The 18,577-nt window shown below is 39.4% G+C and overlaps 2 protein-coding genes across 8 annotated transcripts; both read left to right on the top strand.

Moving 5' to 3' along the window:
- Window positions 1-595: 595 nt before the first annotated feature.
- On the top strand, window positions 596-9,500 carry LOC102789411 (arfaptin-2-like). 7 transcript variants are annotated; one of them, XM_035910282.2, is made up of 10 exons: window positions 639-942; window positions 1,030-1,138; window positions 1,789-1,897; window positions 2,341-2,403; window positions 3,347-3,433; window positions 3,574-3,674; window positions 3,806-4,027; window positions 4,101-4,258; window positions 4,347-4,521; window positions 8,058-9,500. In XM_035910282.2, the coding sequence occupies exons 2-10, from the start codon at window positions 1,040-1,042 to the stop codon at window positions 8,211-8,213; spliced, it is 1,170 nt and encodes a 389-aa protein (XP_035766175.1). In that variant the 5' UTR covers window positions 639-942; window positions 1,030-1,039; the 3' UTR covers window positions 8,214-9,500. The 7 variants fall into 7 exon arrangements, with proteins under 7 accessions (XP_035766173.1, XP_035766175.1, XP_006796650.1 ...); XM_035910280.2 differs by lacking the exon at window positions 2,341-2,403 and having other exon boundaries at window positions 596-683; XM_006796587.2 differs by lacking the exon at window positions 2,341-2,403 and having other exon boundaries at window positions 639-854.
- A 1,568-nt stretch (window positions 9,501-11,068) lies between these two features.
- fhdc4 (FH2 domain containing 4) lies at window positions 11,069-17,524 on the top strand. Its single transcript, XM_035910265.2, has 12 exons — window positions 11,069-11,188; window positions 11,588-12,128; window positions 12,965-13,026; window positions 13,693-13,795; window positions 13,910-13,995; window positions 14,077-14,177; window positions 14,276-14,346; window positions 14,438-14,545; window positions 14,641-14,711; window positions 14,823-14,940; window positions 15,025-15,189; window positions 15,282-17,524. Exons 2-12 carry the CDS (start codon window positions 11,781-11,783, stop codon window positions 16,518-16,520), a joined length of 2,472 nt encoding a protein of 823 aa, XP_035766158.2. The 5' UTR covers window positions 11,069-11,188; window positions 11,588-11,780; the 3' UTR covers window positions 16,521-17,524.
- The last annotated feature ends 1,053 nt before the right edge of the window (window positions 17,525-18,577 follow it).

Below are 18,577 nucleotides of genomic sequence, written 5' to 3'. Positions count from 1 at the left end.
TGCTTCGAGCTGGAATAATTACAGAAAAACTTCTACATTTGGAGGCCATGTGCACTTTGCTTGCATCCCTGATTGAAATAAATGAGGCAAATAATTGGAAGTGCGGCCAGTTTACTAGGGTGAGGTCTATCTCAAAGCTTTTCACAACTCAAAATAAACGACTGTATTTATACAGTTTGATTTCAGAAGATATTGCAATCAATGGAACGATTAAGATGTAACAACCTAGGCTTTAATGATTAATACTCACAACATTTGAGGGACCAGAGCCATACTACTGATTGAGTTACTCTAGATGTGCCATGTTCTAGTTTCTCTCTACTGGGCCGTGAAGTGCTACTGACATCTTCAGGAGAAATTAGGTACTGCAGGTCAGTGGAAAACGCTACGTCAGCACCGCACGACGTGGAAGATGGGGGAGGCTTGACGACGATGATACGTTATTATTCTTCAAAATAAGAGCATCAAATTACTGTATTCCTCTCAGCCTGCTTTTTGACACATAAAATACATTTAAAAAACATACATTGTGCATTTCACTTGAAGCACAGTGCTTTTAAATGGAACCTAATGTGACGCACAACAAAAATAAAAATCACGAAAACCTTTATTCCGAAGTCGTACTATTAAAGCTGCGACCTGGCTGGATGCAGGGATTTTCTGTCTGAATTCTATGGAAGCAGGTAGATGATCATGTGAACGATTCAGGATGAGTAATCATGGATGTAGTATGGAATACTAAGTAAAAACAGCGGTGCCTCCGTTTAATTTATGTTATATTTCAAGTCTACTGCCCGCGCGACTTGTTTAGTCTTTCTGGCGACTGAAACTTGGCTCCAGTCTCAGCTACAGTGGTGAGGATTTGAAGCTAGCTGTCAGGTAGTAGCCCACTAGCAAGCCACATCAGCACCGTTGCTATTGGTCAATCACGTTAGCATCAGTGTAAGCCAGCTGTTATTCTGTGTCGATGTAGGCTAGCATTGTTCTGTTTTTCTCCCCCAGCTTTATGTGCTATTGTCTTTCTTGCAGAGATTTCATTATGGCAGACAGTATCATGAGCAAGGCTGCAACCATGGAGATCCCCATTAACAGCAATGGAGACACAGGCACTCTCCCAGAGGATGACAGTCTGGAGCAGGTCAGTGATGCTTCACTCACTGTGGAAATAAATAATGCTATTTTGCTTATAACAGTATCTGGTTTTCCTAAATTTTGCGTGATTGTACAGTCCATGGCTGGTTAGGCCAAATGTTACCTAACCATGTAAAGGCCTGTAGCTAGGGACAGTAGATGTGTACCTCCAACCCGATAACGTTGAATCGTTCAGAGCACCTACAGGAGGGAACTGTGACATAAATGAGCGTTTGCATGACAAACTGTCAGTAAAATTAAAAGGTTGGTGCACCATTTGTAAAACCCATTGGGATTAAGAAAGCTACACCAGCAATTACATTAGTAGCATTAGAATAAGCAATACTGAGGCCTCTATAATGAAATATACGACTACTACAAGTAATATTATTATTATTAGCTCATAATCAAATGTTTTGTATGTTATCTGTCTGCAGGTCAGCTTTACAAAAAATAGATTCTGTTCATTTTCACTAAAAGTTATGGATGGCATACATTTATGTTTATGTTTAAGATTACAGCTTTGTGGGTCTGACCAAGATAAATAAAATTACATTGTTTCATAAAATTAAGTGTGCTCAGCATTTTTGTGCACCTTAACATTCATGCAGATACTTTGAAAAAGCTAATAAATTGTGTTTATCTGTTTTAACTCAGGATCTCCAGCAGGTGATGGTGTCTGGACCCAACCTGAATGAAACCAGTATTGTCTCTGGAGGTTATGGAGGACCTGCAGGGGGCATCATCCCAACCAGCAGTATCAAAGGTACTTTTAGCAAACCATGCTTCCATTCTCTGCTGGTATTGCTTTGTTGTTTATTCTTCTAAGTAATATCTGCAGGGATATTACAAATTTAAAGGTGCATTAAGTACAAGTTGCTGTTCAGTAAGTAATTTTCATGCTAAAACGCACACATCAGTTGAACAGGATTTTTAATAAGTACAGTTGACCCGGCAACTCCTTTTCCAGGGGCTGACAGACACAAATACCCTTAAAGAGTTAAAGAGATTTTGTTTCACGATGTTCTGCTGTTGTCAGGTAAAGACTGTGTCAGAGATCAGTGCTTGTACTGTCTTTCAGTTACTGAAAGAGGTTGATACTTAGTGCACCTTTTAAGAAACAATAGCAGGAGCTTTTCTTTGTGTGTCACAAGAGAGCTGCTGACCTGCAGTCTCCTGGTTTATGTCACAAACATCCATATTCCTTAGGACCCGCTGTTTACTTCAACCCTGAGTATGTGGACAGAAGACAAGCCCCTGCACCAGGACCAGGTGGCTGTGTATTCTAATAAACCCTTTCTTTCTTATTTAACCTTGATATGTTGGTCTTATTTGGCTCCTTGTAAGAGGTTTTGAGGCTTGATGAGCGGACTCGTATGTAACCTTGCTTGTACCTACCGAACTCTGCCACTGAACAGCTTCAGCAAGAAGTAATGTTTTGGCACCTTTCAAAAATAGGAATGAACTAACCAGATATTACAGGGCTGTCACATTCAATGTTGTGTTGATGTCTAAAAAAATCTGTTCTGTTCTGTACTTTGAAATGCACTTTGACCATTTTGCCAGTATTTGGTACTTGCATCTCATCCCATGAATTCCATTTTCATCTTCTTTTTTTAATGCTTTTATTGTGCATGTGAAGCCTGCCTGATGGATTATTATTTACTTCAAAACCCCTCTAACCCTGCTCTTTATGTGTCCTCTACTGCAGAGCATAACAGTTTTTAAGCTCCTTTTGGACTTTCATTCCTTTCCCTTAACATGGGTGGCTTCATGTCTGAATGCACAGCGTATCGCAGCACACTTTCTCCGTGATCATTTACAAATCAAAGAAAGTGCACACATTTACACATGTTGTGTAAATGCAGTATGTCACATTTCATGACTTAAGTACCACTGACACAGGATTGATCTGGATATAAGAGCATTGTGTAACATAATATCCAGTCCAGTTACCATGGTTATTTCTACAAATATTGTGGGAATGTTTGAAGATTGACACGGAAGCTACCTTTGTCTGAATGACTGAATTACTTCAACAGATTAATGAAGCCAGCAATCGTACAAATCCCATGTCAGAAAGGGGCTTCGGTCTTCATGCTCTGCTGTTCTGCGGCATATCTCACTCCCAACCTGCTCTGGCATGTTTCACTACAGTCATTTTTCCATGTCTTCCTCTCATTCTTACTCTATATCACCGGCATGTTCATTTCAGACATTCGCATGAAATCCAGGGGTGTTAACTTGCCTAAAAGTCAATCTGCAGCAAGTCGACTTGCCCACCACACAGAGCAGCATCCAGGTATCACCATGCTCATCACCCTGTCCACACTGTCCTCACTTATTTTCTGTAAACCACTGCCTTAAAAACTTCTCTTCATAGAAGAAGCTCCAGTACTGTGTACCCGGTGTGTTTATTTCTAGCTTTTATGTTCTTTTTAGGGTCGTCGAACCATAACACAAATTCAAGTGAAGAAGTTTCTCGTGGTGTAGCAGTGGAGAAACTGGACAGTGTGAAGAAATGGGGCATAAACACGTACAAGGTATTCTGCACTAAGTGGGCATGCTGTGTTTTTAAAATGGAATAGATATGCTTGGATATGTCTATGTTCCAAAGACTACGTCAGGTTGCGTTGGCACTGTGTGTTGATCTCTGTTCATATTCGTTGCGCAGTGTACAAAGCAGATGTTCTCAGAAAAGTTTGGCCGAGGCTCACGGACAGTAGACCTGGAACTTGAGGCTCAGATTGACGTGTTAAGAGACACGAAGAGCAAGTATGAAAACATCCTAAGACTGGCCACCGGTCTCACCGATCACTTTCAAAGAATTGTGCAGACGCAGCAGGCTCTAGGAGATGCCTTCACTGACCTCAGCCAGAAGTCCCCAGAGTTGCAGGTATAGTATTGCAGAATCTCCCCATATGACATGTCATGACATTGGCAGGTAAAACCTCTGTATTTCTCTGCAGGATGAGTTTGGGTATAATGCAGAAACACAAAAGCTGTTGTGTAAGAATGGCGAGGCTCTGCTTGGCGCCATCAACTTCTTCGTATCCAGTGTCAACACACTGGTCAACAAAACAATGGAAGATACTTTGATGACGATTAAGCATTACGAAAATGCAAGGTATTGAACTAATAAGATGTACAACCATTAAGTGGTTAAACTTAATGGTTGTCTGGAAAATAACTCACAGTCTTGTGTTTGTGTTCAGACTTGAGTTTGATGCCTATCGCTCTGATCTGGAGGAACTGAGTTTGGGACCAAGGGATGCAGCTGGCGTGGTTCGCATTGAGATGGCTCAGCATGAGTACCAGATCCACAGAGACAAATATGAAAGGCTGCGTAGTGATGTCACCATCAAGCTTAAATTCCTGGAAGAAAACAAGGTTCAGATTACAGTCTAGTTTTATTCTTGAAATCCCTGCATGTTTAAAGAGTGCAGTCCTCTGAATTGTTATTCTTTTTAGCTCTAGTAGTGAAAGATAGTGATATAAGTATAACTTCTTCACTTTTTTGGGCAAAGTTGGCACTTTTTTTTCCCCCTCAGATTTCCTCGTTACACTGCACATGCTGGTTTTATGTCCCAGACCATTTCAATTAATTTGGGTATTTTTTAAGTCATTAGCTAAAGAAGTGCTTGAAGCATTTCAAGATCGCTGCTGAATAGCAAGCCTTGCTTCTAGGAGATAATCCCAGTGTCCACACTCAGAGACTTACCAACTTTGTGGCACATTTGTGCTAAAGCCTTTAAGGCCTTAAGGCTGCCCCACTGTCAAATCAAGCGCATGAGGGCTCTCTGGCAGATTTCTTGAGGTCTTATGCATACTTTCTGAATTTCTGCAGACTATACCTAAGGGTACCTTTAGGTTAAACTTAAAAAGAAAAGTATGAGGAAACAACAAACAGACACACAGGACCAGGCAACCCAAAGGTTGCAATAATATTTAGATGTAAATCAGGGCAGTACAACCTCTCCTTTATTGCACACAAATTTAATTCATTAATCTTTTTTATAGTGTTTAAAATGCTGTCCCATTCCTTTTTTCATACCATTTTTATTCCTTGTGAAATTACACACTCAGGCTCTGCAGTTTTGCTTGCAGGTGATGACATTTACATTTTTGAGGGTTGAATACTTAGGAAGGGTACAGGGACTGGTTTTGGCTCCAGTGATTTTTACCTCCAATCATGCAGCATTGGTAACCACATGACATCAGTGTTGTTGACATCATTGTGGTTTCACATGAAGCAAAGCCCACACCCAAAGTCAGGGTTCATTCATGGAGGATGTGGCTTTGAAACAGGCTAGGCACTTGCAAACATTAAGGGCACAAACAACCGCCTTGTTTGTGCCCTTAATGTATGATATGCCTCCTTAAAAACAGCTGCTCGTAATACTTTTGAGATGGTCATTCTGAACGTGGAAAAAAAACAAGCAAAAAAAACCCCCAATCATATTTAAAATATTTGGTACGGTACTGTGTCTTGCCAATGCCTCTTCTAACTTGCTTGAAGGATACCCATGTTACTGTGTTTAGTGAGCACAGTGTTGAATATAACTGCTATCATTAAACAGCAAAAAGAAGGAATCTTTTGCATTTCTGCTACTTTCAAGGTAAAACCTCAATTAGAACTTATATTAGCAGAAAAAAGAGCCGCCCTTGCCGAGAGACTTAATCTCTCTAGTGTGTGCCTGCATCTGCTCAGGGGCCTCCTCTTGACAGGAATGACCAAAGCATCTCAACTATGAGATGTCCTAGTTGGATGTCCAAACGTCCTTAACTGGCTCCTTACTTGGAGGAGTGAAGGTAAAGCAAAGTAAAATTGAATATATAGCACCTTTAAAGATAAATATCACAAAGTGCTTCATCACAAAAACATAAAGTAAGTTTAAAAATGAGTTTTTAGCTGCTTTTTAAAAGAGACCACAGAGTCCACGGATTTTAAGCTCAGTGGGAGAGAGTTCCTGGGGAACACTGCTGGAAAAACCTCAGTCACCTTTAGTTCTCAGTCTTTTGTGAAGCAAAACCAATAGACCCTGATCACATGACCTCAGAGACCTGCTGGTGATGTATGAATGTAAAATTTGACTCATGCACACTGATGCTTGATCATGCAGAGCTCTAAAAGTCAGCGCTAGAATCTTAAAGTGCGCTCTGAAGGTTAATGGCGAGCCAGTACAACTGAATTAGTATCAGTGTGACATTTGAGTACTTGGAAGACTCAGTCAGCAGTGTCGTAGCTGCATGCTGAGCAAGCTGCAGACATGTCCGGGAAGATTTGTTGAAACAAGTAAACACCGAATTGCAAAAATCTAAAAGTGATGACATAAAGGCATGAGTATGAATTTCCAGTTTAGAGCCTGAAAGACTGAAACTCACCTGGAAAATTTTTCTCAACCGGTAAAAGCAAGAGCGAACCACGTCAGCTTCCAGGGACAAAGCTGAGTCAAAAATGACCTCAAGGTTCCTGATGGAAGATTTATCAGATGTGACAAGGGGACCTAGAATCTCCATTACCTTAAGCACAGATATGACAGGGGCACAAACAAGGACTTCTGTTTCCTCTTCAGTAAGCTGGAGAAAATTGCCATCCATCCAACCTTTAATACAGTCTAATCATTTATGCAAGATGTCTAAGTTACAGTAGAAACATCTTGGGCTTAGAAGAGATATTTAACTGAAAGTCATCTGTGTACCAGTGATAATAAATGTCATTTAAAAGTGCTCAAAATATGCTGAAGATGGAACAGATAGGCAAAATAAGAAACTTGTGACACGCAGTAGGCAAGAGAAGTGGAGAATCATGTCATGGTCAGCAGTATCAAAGGCAGAGGTCAGGTCCAGCATCAGCAAAACAACATTCTCCTGCATCGCTTTGCATAGAAATGTCACTGGAGACTAAAGAGAGCTGTTTTGGTGGAATGAGCTCTATGAAAGCCAGATTTAAATGTACCAAGAATTCTGCATTTGTCTAAAAGAGATGTATGCTACTTAGTCTCAACCTTTTCTAAACTGCTACCAATAAACAGTCATTTTTAGATTGGTGTATAACTGTGAGGATGAGAAGAGTCAAGTTTTTATTTTTTTAAGTGATTGAATGGCATCTTTCTTAAAATAAGCAGGGACTTGGCCGAAGAGCAGTGAAGCACTAGTTATATAGAGCACACGGGGGCCGATAGACTGAAAGACAGTTTTGAACAAAGATGCAGGTAAAATGTTGAGGATGCTTCGAATCAACTACTATAAATAGTGGCTCATTCTAATTTCTGCTACTTGTATTCACAGTCTCCTTCTTTCAGTCAATACTCTGAGGTTGGGTCCCTAGGTAAGGGTGGAAATGCACATCGATAGCTTTGCTTTCACACTTAGATCTCTCTTTACCACAACAGACTAGTACAGTGTCAATCTCCTGCACCACTCTTTTCTCACTCATGAACAAGACTCCAAGATACTTAAAACCACAGGGCCTGGATGGGCACAGCCGAAAAGCAGTACATCAGCAATCCCTCCTGTGGGGCCATCACTTGCAGAAAGGGGCTGTAGGAGTTCGGTGTTTTGTGGATCGGACAGTAGTTGTGGTGAAGGTCCTGGCACTCTGATCCCTGGTTAATAAATCTGGCTTTAGGAAAATGAAATGTCACTCATGACAAGAACTGTTAAAAAAAAAAAACATGGAAATTCTTGCCAGATAAATGTAAAATAGCAAATAAATTCAAGTTAAACTTAAGATAGTATTTTCTGAGATCTTTAAAACAGCCTGCTTGACTCCTGAGAATAGGTGTCAGAGGAATGTGCAAGTTATTTTTAGGAATGTATTCCGAGCAGTTAGTGATTCAAATAAATGTCTGCAGGCTTTGCTTTCATGTAAACACCTGAAACCATGTTTGTAATGTCATTTTCTCTCCTCTCTTTTCTTCTAGGTGAAGGTGATGCACAAGCAGCTGCTTCTCTTCCATAATGCCATCTCCGCTTATTTTGCTGGCAACCAGCAGCAGTTAGAACAAACTCTTATACAGTTCAACGTAAAGTTAAAGCCCCCAGGATCAGATAAGCCATCGTGGCTGGAGGAGCAGTAATATGCATCCAGGGTTCAGCATTTTGACATGTACAGTTTCATGCTGGCATTGTGGTTAGATGGCGAGGAATTTAAATGGATAAAGGAGTATATTGTAGAATAAGTAGCAGCCAGATATAGCTCTTTTGTAATGTTTTTCAGTATGATTTATTACATAGATGGACAACTTTTTAAGTTGTTCTTATGTTGTTTTATGTTAAATCACAAAATTACCCCATGTTATTTTCTTACTCTTTAGTTAGCACAATCATTTCCATCACTTATATGTACAGGATAGTCAACTATTGTCGAGATTCTCCTTTGCAGTTTGCACATGCATTATTTTGATGTATTTGTATTGTTGTGTAAGGTTCCCTTTTAATATTTCAGTGTACATCAAATAGGAGGAATTCTTAAAAAGAACAGCAAGTCAGCAGGATACTGCTACAATGTTCAGAAATTGTATTTATTTTCCTTATGCACATGTGATCACGAGATCAATTTTAACACTTTTGAGTCAAACACATCAGAATATAGATTCATTTTTAAAATTGCCCCACTATGTTTCTACTGTCACTGTTATAATCCCTGCCTGAATGGTCAGTTTACAGTTTCTGTAGAGGGGGAATATATATACAGTAAATATATATATATATATATATTTAGCAAACATGATTTTTCTCTAACCTAATATACAGTCATAATTATTTTACACCTAAATTTTGGATACAGTGTTAGATCAAGTCCGGCACCATTGCAACTATCTGTCTTTTTTACTCTGGAGTTTACACATGGAAACAAGCCTGAACAAACATGACATTTGTGTTTAACAGCAAATCCTCATCAATTCCTAATCTAATAAGATCTCAACAATCATAAAGAAATCCGTATCAAAACATGGCACGCAGCCAGTGTTGCAGTGACTGTAGGAGCTGGCATTGTGCAACTGCAAAACTTCCTTTTGAAATACCGAATGGGAATAGTGGACCAAGGTGCACTTTAGGTTACAGTACAAGTGTCAGCGTCTTCAAAAACAGAATGTATGAGTGCATATATATAGTTTGCGTTATTTATTTACCTGTTTGTAACATAATTTGTATGTTACTTAGATTGTTTTAGTCAGCTGATTGTCTTTATCTTCTGCAAATCCAATAAAGTCTGCTGGATGTTTTGTTTCACTTAGATGTGCTTTCGACACAGGAGCTGTCAGTTTCGTATGGTTACAGTTCACAGTATGTATGTAAAGAAAACTCACAATATTCAGTATGTAATTTTAATTATGTACATGATAAAATATATCTGCAACATGCTTTCAGTGGATTACCTTATTTCTTATTCCTTAAAATACACTTTTTTTTTCTGAAAATGCGCTTAAGGTTTTTGATGTTGTTGGTTTGAAAGAATGAGACAGGGCGACCAGAAGTAGCCTAAAGAAACTGAATGTTTTCTTTGAGGTGGTGTATGCAGTGAATAAAGCCATCAATCTGTCAATATTAGAATCACAGACACGATTGCTTTTTCAAGCTTCTCTGCCATTAACACAAATAGCTTGTTAATGGTCACAGTGCTCTCAGATAAAATCAGAATAAGAGATTAAGGTTAAGAGATTAGATTATAACACACTCTTATCTAATCCTACCTTTATAAATTATATAATATGATAGTTTGTTGTGGTCACACATTTGGTCTTGTAATTAAGTCTTAAATATATTCTTTACTGTCAGTCCCTTCTGACTTCCCTCAGTATAGCTTTCACTTCCTGCTTTTATCCCACAGGTCATTTTCCATTGGAAAAGGCAAACAACATGCAAGTTTTCCTCAGTATCTGAGAAAATCCCATGGCTTGCATACTAACACTGTTTAACGCATTGCAGACAATTTGCGGGATGATTTGAAGTATCCATCTTGAAAAATGTTTATGTCAATTTTCTATCATAATATGACTTGCAGTCCTGTTTTATTAATGGGACTAAAGTTTTTAAGTACCGAGTCCCCAGCTCAGGGGTCCGATTGCGTTGTACGGATTTCCTTATATGGTCATCAGAGCTCAAACTGAGGCATTTATTCGGAGGCGAAATCCTGTGGAATTTCGATAAATATACACCACGTAGAAAAAACAGTCGACTTAATTTGTATTACTGGTGTTAAATGTACTCTATTACACAAAAACAAATACACATTCTGGGCTTGTGACTGGTGAGCAATCCGTTATCGTTATCTGATAACGAGCATCTACGGAGCAAGGTTCAAGCAGTTTAGTTTACCAAGAAGAAATGTTGGTGCTGGTCTCGGTCAAAATATGTACAGACAAATGTGAGAATTTAAGTTTTTCTTGTGCATTAAAATGTGAAATTATGCTAAAAAAAAATGGAGGGGGGAAGGAAGGGGTTGCGATGCCATCAAAGCGGCAAGTTATGTTTGCGGAAGTCAAACGAGACGCAGCCAATCAGAGCTGGACTTATTATACAGCTTACCTTTGTGAGAGAACTCCCATAATATAGAGTTAAAGCCTGAATATTAGTTGAAAATTAATATATATAATGAATTCAAATACATGACGGTCTCACCGCAGGAATATTTACTAAAGTATATAACATTTGATTTATTTTTAATTAAAGTTGATAATGTATTTATTACTTTTTACATATGTTCAATGGGTTTTCTCTTTGAGTCAGAATATTTGTCATTCCAGTTGACCGCTTACTGACGCAACTCATTGACAGATGGATAGAAACGCAGCGCCTCCCCAGACTCCAAAGGGAAAAGAAAGAGAGAGAGAAAGAAAGAAAAAAGCCAATCCCAGAATGCCTGGGAAGGTGTGGGCTGTCATGGATTTTAAGTGAGTTCACCTGGGCGTGTCATTTACACACAGGTAGTTTCGACACTCTATCCAGGCTGATGTCACTCTTTACTTTTGAAATTTCAGCAAGAGGACCATAAGAAAAGAAACAAAAAGGGAAGCGGAATGATGGGACTTATGCTGAGTCCAACACAAAGGTGAGTTGACTTTTTCTTTCTTTCTCTCCGGTCTTTAACTAAAAATAACGCTAAGTGTTTGAACAAACATTGGTTTTAGTAGTTTACCGATCACGGTGGACAAGCATAGCGCTGTACTGGATAAAACACCAGGAGCGTCTAGATCTCCTAAAGTGACTGTTATGGCAGATTTAAAGTAGCCTCTATGTGTTTCCAAAGTGGATCATGAATTATTATAGTGTTTGCACAAGTTTCAGGAAACTTTTTATGAAAATAATCGGCGGCATCACTCCCATAATTAATCTTATGTACAGTAAAGAAAGTAAATTCTGTACTCTGTGCTAAACAAAGCTGCTCACTGCTGTAGAGTGTATGAAGATCTGTAGCTTATGTGTCCCCACCCTGCTTTGTTTCTTTCAGTCGGAATGCATCATCCTAACTGACAACATTTTGAACAAGTCACTCCAGGACTGACTGTTGCACCACATTCCTGTAAAAACGACCAGAATCGCTTCTACATTCACTGCATTCCAATATATGCTGAAATTCAGCTTTTATGCATGAATATGAGTGTGGATGCATTCAAAACCTGCTGAGAGGTTCTTATTAAAAGATGCAGCCAGGTGGTCCTCCTGCACCCCCACCTCCACCCCCACCACCTCCACCTCCGCTTCCTCCGCCACCACCTCCTCCACCTCCATCCCTACATGGCCTGGGTCCAATTTCAAGTTTGGAGCGCCGGCGCTCCAAGATGCGCAACTTCAACTGGGAGACCCTACCCAAACACACAGTTATAGGAAAGCACAATATCTGGACAGCAGATAAGACTGATGGGGAATATGAGCTGGACACTGATCATATGGAGGAGCTGTTCAGCCACAAGCAGGCCCAGCAGCAAATCAAAGCTCTGAACCGTCAGAGTCTGAGAGGCCTGCCAAGTTCTGCCACAGCAGGGGAAATGGTGAGTGCAGCTAGCCAGACTATAAATGTGTCACTATCACCCGTTCATGTAGTGGAACTTTGACCCCCAAGGTTTGTACAATAGATTGAAAGGTTTTATATTCTTTCCTGTTTATTGCTGAGGTATGGAAGTTCTTTTGACCTGAATCGATCCCCCCCAAGCTTACATTTAAGAAAAAACAGACGTCCCTGCAATCTTTTCCTCTCCTAGCATTTAAAACCAGAGTGACCAAAGTGGTGATTTTAGGAAATGGGAATGTAGTGATACTATAGGAACTTTATTACCCTTTATGTGAAACTTAAAATTGCAATTTACATTTTATAGGCCCAACTTTGCAATATATAAATACAATAAATGACAACAATAGTATAATGTTTCTGTCAGAAACATTATGTATTGATGTAAAATCACTCCGTACAAGGGTGGAGTATTATTATTTTCATTTGTTTGCTGAAGGAAGGTCTAATTGTGTTCTCACTGACATCACTCTGTTGTCCATGCTCTGTATTTAAGCTACCGTCCATAATAAACACCAGTAGATAGATTTACTTAATGAAGTTTTGATCAATCATGGTTTGACTAACAACACATTTTAACTTTTACTTTGACCTTTCACCTAGAATATTGCAAGAGAAATGGTGAAAAGGTGCAAAAACTGCATCTTTGCCTGGAATGTTCAATACAATCAACTCAAAGAATTCTTAACCTTTGGATTCGACTGTCTCTTTGGAAAGTTGAGATGTCCGTGATACGAAAGACAGAGCTCAAGTCAACAATGAAACCATTTTAGCAGCTGACAAGCAGATTTTAATCCGGTCTCTGTTCTCTTTTCCCAGATTTCTGTCCTCAGCTCCAAGAGGAGCATGAACATTGGAATTTTCCTAAAGCAATTCAAGCGGTGAGTCAGTGGTAGCACTGTGAAGGTGTGAGTATTTTGCACAATAATCTTTCCATGTTACACTGTAAAGAGGACAAGGTGAGGCAGGCAGATTTGTATGCAATAAGACTGCATCATACTCACAAAATCTCTGAAAGACGACATGTCCTGGCAGGTCTGATCTATACTAGACTGTTCTACAGCTCTAACAGGTTATCTCCCTGATGTAACTTGCAGACACACTTGTGCGAGGTATTGTAAATCTATTGCCTAAAGCTAGTTGTCATAAACAACAGATCTTAAAAGGAATGAAAACAATCCTGTTACTGTTAACATCCCTAAAATGTTTGATCAAACTACTGTCACCAGCAAAACAAGAGAACAACATATGGATACATTAATCTAACTACTTTTTTCTTTCTCATTCTGTTACCAAATATGTTTTTCTGCAATCTGAGCACATTTCCATTCCATCATTCTCATGTCCTGCACAGCATGTATTTTTCTGAGGGTTGAAATAAAGTGATTAGAGCATGTAGAGGCTTGTACATGTCAGCAGCTTTTTTTTTTTCCAAGTTTTTCCAAGCATAGAAAAGTGGGATATGAAAGCAGACACCCAGAAGATGTTTTAAAGCAACAGTAAAAACATAACTACAGATAACTGATTCGCTTGACCTCTATTTACAGGTCTATAAAAGACATGATTGAGGATATCAAATCAGGAAATGGCCTGGGCTTTGGTACTGGAAAACTGCAGGAATTATGCAAGATGCTTCCGGATGAAGGGGAGGTACTTTAGTTGCTTTTTTTTTTTTTAAACATGTCTATTGCGTCATGTGACTCTAAACCTTTGTTTATTTACTTTGTAAATACATAATCAGATTTTCTGATTTCACAAATGCAGGTAAAGCAGCTGGTTAATTTCAAAGGTGACATGTCTGCTCTCCCTGAAGCAGATCAATTTATGTTACTGTTGGTCAAGATCCCCAGGTAAGCCACCTGAGTGTAATTCAATGAAAAGCGCATGTTAAATGTCAGTGGTGATAATGATGGAAACGTTTTGTCTTTTAGCTATGAAGAGCGTTTGAGCTGCTTGGTGCTGAAGGAGGAATTTTTTCCCCTTATGGATGAAGTAAAAGAATTCATCTGTATTTTGACCACTGCTGGAAGGGGTAATGTCTGCGTTCCTTGAGTTTGAAACATGAGACCCATTAAAGCAGAGTTGTACGCCCATTTGGAGTTGGAGTTAACAATATATGTTTTCTTTTAGAGCTGCTAGATTGCGATAATCTTCATGCTGTCATTCGCCTGGTCCTTAAGACTGGAAATTACATGAATGCTGTGAGTATATAATGATTGTGTTTGTGGAGTCTTGGATGACTTTTCTTTGTATTTATATTTGTTTGATCTAAATATGTTTGTCTGATCATAGGGCGGCTACGCGGGCAATGCAGTTGGCTTCAAAATGTCTTCTCTGTTGAAACTAGTGGATACCAAAGCAAACAAACCTGGAATGAATCTTATGCACTATGTTGTGATGGCAAGTGGCTTTTACTTGTTTGAGAAGTCTGTGTTTCTCACCTTAAGATGAAGTTGCATAATTCGATTTTCAACAAACTTTCTAATTCATCACAGCAAGCTCAGAAGGTGGACACAGCACTGCTTAAATTTCCAGAACAGCTCAAACACATTGAAGCTGCAGCAAGGTAAGCAATACTTTTTAAAAAGCCATATAGAAGTGTCTTGTATGGCTTTTTTCTTCTTGTATTGCTGTATCGTCAGAATAAGAGAAGAAATGCTTTCAAAAATTCTTTTAGAATACATCAAGGCGACATTGAAGGGGAGTATCGAAAGCAAGTAAAGAAAGTGCAAGATGCCAATGCAAACACTTTAAAGCAGGAAGACCTAAAGGCACAGATGGAGGATTTTCTAATGGTGGGTGATTCGTTACTTGGTCCAGTTTGTGTGAATTTTAATAGAGAGTATATGCTCTAATGTTTTGGTTTTGGGTCCAATTAGGAAGCGGAGGTTTGCTTGAAAGAAGTAGAAACTGATCTTCAGGAGTTGCAGTCTGTAAGTGACAGAGTGGCACAGTACTTCTGTGAGGACCCCAAGAATTTTAAACTGGAGGAGTGTTGCTCCATTTTCAACTCCTTTTGCGAAAGATTTTTGCGAGCTATACAGGTAATATACGCGCTATATGTGCTGGCATATTCCTATACTGAGGTAAAAGAAAAATTAAAGGGTTTGAACTGGGATTTTATTTTTTCCTGCAGGAAAACAAAGCTAGAGAGACTGCAGAGGTGAAACGGAGACACAGAGACAGACTGGAAATTGCAGCCAAGCGGAGATCCACAGCTACCTGCTCCAGTAGAGATAAGGAAATGGATAGTGTTGCATTAGAATCTGTGCTGCAAAACTTTGTCACCAAACGTGGTTCTAGGAGAAAAGCAGAAAAGCCCTCATCGACTCGTGGAAGCCCAACTAATGGTAGTCCCAATAACGGGAGCCTTTCAGAAATTACTTCTCAGGCAAACCTTCCCCCAGTAAATCAAAAGATTCAAGCCTCAATTAGAGCTAAGGACATGGGCAGAAAAGAGTGGAGTTCAGCAGTTGAACTCACTGCGAACTCACGGAACTCGCACAAAGCCCAGTCAGACATCGAGGACACAATGGCAGAGAGTGAAAATTCTAATGAAGAAGAGATGAAAACTTCCAAAGAAGAGGACTCTAGAGGACTTATGAACCCTTTCAAAAGGACTGTTAGACTTATGTCCACAGTTAGATCTTTTGATGATCGTGAGGAAGATCTGCAAGATAATAATGAGGAGGAGGCCCAAAAGCTGCGTGAAGCATCTAAAAAAGTTTTGCGTTTTCAGAACAGCCGTGGCAGCGTCTCATCTGGGGACTACTCTCTGGAAAATCAGAAGTCTCCTCCTCCAAATGCACCCATACGCCGTCAGCTCACATTTGATGAGGAAGAGGATCGGTATCCTGATGACCCCAGCAATGAGGATTTGCTTCAAGTTTTGCTCAAACCTCAACCTTCCCCTAAACGTAACCTTGGACGCCGCCATACGCTGCCTACTAAAGTCCCAAAAACCGAGGCAGGGGAAAGTAATCGGTGGACTGAACTGCCCGTCAGAACTCCAAATCATGTGGCTAAAGAAAAGGGGACGATGCCAGAGCGAGAGGGCGCCGGACACCCTCCCTCCAAACCAGTGTTTGATTATACTGACATTTCTCACAACTTAAAACAATCAGGTGCTCAAGACACAAATGACACATCAGCAGAAAACACAATCAAGCCACCTGTTTCCTCAGCTCCTGTCATGCAGCCCACAGACAACAATGTACAGATAACTAGTGACACTGTTCCAGCAAGCAGCAAGCCTGTGGTGTTCAAAACTGAGACCACTGGACTGTTTTTCAGTTTTTTAAAACGCCTCGGCGATATGAGCAAACTACAGAGCAGCAAGGACACTGTAAATAAGCCCACAGGCTCTGGTGTTTAGCCTTTGGGATATATTTTTACATGTATCAAAGATAATTTATGTAATTTAATGTTAATTGCAATTAATTCATGATGACAACAAAGTGTTAAGATTGTTCTATTTTGGTAATTTTTCCTAAATTGTGAATATATTCAAGAAAGCTTTAAGCAAGTGAAGGTTTCTTTGTTTAGGAGAAGGCATTTTGTATGTTGTACCACTAGATGGCAAAATATAGTTGGCTTAAAGCGGAGGTTTTCTGGTTGATGTAGAAAGATGGGCACATTGGGATAAATGGTTTAAGGCCTACAGTGTGTGAACTTTGGAAGGATTGACGTGCAAAACGTGCAGAAGGTACTGAGAAAGTGTAGAGAGACAGAAAGAGACAGAGACACCAATGACTGTTTTCTACAGTCGTTGAGAGAGACGGAGAGAGAGAGAGAATAAAATGGCTCAGAGGCTGTATTTAAATCCTGGTTAGATGTTTTTGTTTTTAAACTACGTGTGCTTGTAATGCATGCTTAAATACAGTATTTCCTTTTTTTTTGTTTTGTTTTTAACTGAGTATATTTGTATTGCTCTGTTTTCAACTCTTTTTGTGAAACATTCTTGTAATTCTTTTTTTCCCCACATTATCACAGAAGCATGTCAAAAATGCAGAAGAGTGTGGTTGCTTTGAGGGTCTTACTCAATTCAGCCATTGTTTGATCTTAAATGGGTCAGTGTTACAAAGGCAGCCTGTATTTGAGCAGAGCTGAACTATGAAAAGTCGAAATGAAGGGCGTTGATCCCAAATTAACTTAAGACATTACCACAGTTGAAGGCCCAGTATCTGGTGGCTGACAATGGTGGTACATTTCACTTATGGAAGACCCTCAGTACTTTCATTTTGTGGGAGCAGAGGCATTGGGTCAAAGAGGCCACAGCTTGTACCATAACATTAGAGCTTGTTGATGCCAGAGTTGCGTTAATTAGGTTTTTGGTACTCTGTCAGGCTGTCTGACTTGAAATAATGAAGTAATAAAAACAGCCTCTTCTATAGTGTTTTCATTTCAGTACAGACTGGTGTATTTCAAATGTTTTTGTTTTTTATGATTCTCTATGATAAAATATTTATAAGGCTAGCATGCATGGATATGGTAAAGGGTCAGTGATAAATATGTTTCAGTACAAGACTCAAACCAGGCAACTATATTTATACTCCATTTATGTTTACAAACAAATAATCAATAGCAATTCATATTGCTTATCTGCTCAATCCCTTATAAGCTTGTGTTTGGGTATATAATAACAATCTGAAATGGACAGCTAATCTGTGATCACATTAAGTCCATATGTGTTTAGACAATGACAACATTTTTGTAATTTTGCCTCTCACAGCACTAGTTGTAGATTTTAAATCAAAGAGCTTGATTTAAAGTGTGAGCTTGAACCGCTTTTGAATTTAAGCTTCTTTTTTTTTTTAACAAACATAGTCCCTCATTTTCACCAAAAGGACTGAAAGCACATGGTAGTCAGCTAGATTTTTCCATTTTCTAATAAAGCCTTTTCATAACATCTAAGCTAGTCAAAAAAACTCTCATTGAGGTAGGCGTACTATTGTCAAAGTCTGTCATTAGATGCCTTCAAAGATACAAAAACAGGGAATTTACAACAAGAACAAAAGACCAAACTGGATTTCTGTAGAAAACAAAAGTGCCTGCAGATTTCTGAAGAACAAAAATCTCTGGACAGAACCACTATGAACCAGAACAGTAAGGAAAGTGTGTAGAGAAATAGAGAAACAGCTCATGATCCAAAAAATTCCACATTATTTGTTAAGTAAACAGTAACTGCAATGTTATGGCATTGGCGTGTATGGTTGCCTAATTGGGTCACTAGTGTTTAATGATGATGTGCCTGCTGATACAAGCAGCAGGATGAGTTTTGAAGTGTACATGGCTATAGTCTCATTTTCAGCCACATTCTCCACAACTGATCAGACTGTGCTTCCCAGGGCAAATGGCTAATGACCCAAATCATTTTGCAAGACCCCAGAGTTTCTCAAGGCAAAGGCATGAGAGATTCTTCATCAGGCAAGT

This window comes from Neolamprologus brichardi, chromosome 14, assembly GCF_056152115.1.
Source record: "Neolamprologus brichardi isolate AB-2024 chromosome 14, ASM5615211v1, whole genome shotgun sequence".
In the NCBI taxonomy this organism is placed as follows: Eukaryota; Metazoa; Chordata; class Actinopteri; order Cichliformes; family Cichlidae; genus Neolamprologus; species Neolamprologus brichardi.
The sequence above is the reverse complement of the archived record's forward strand: the minus strand, read 5'-3'. Positions and strand labels throughout refer to the sequence as shown.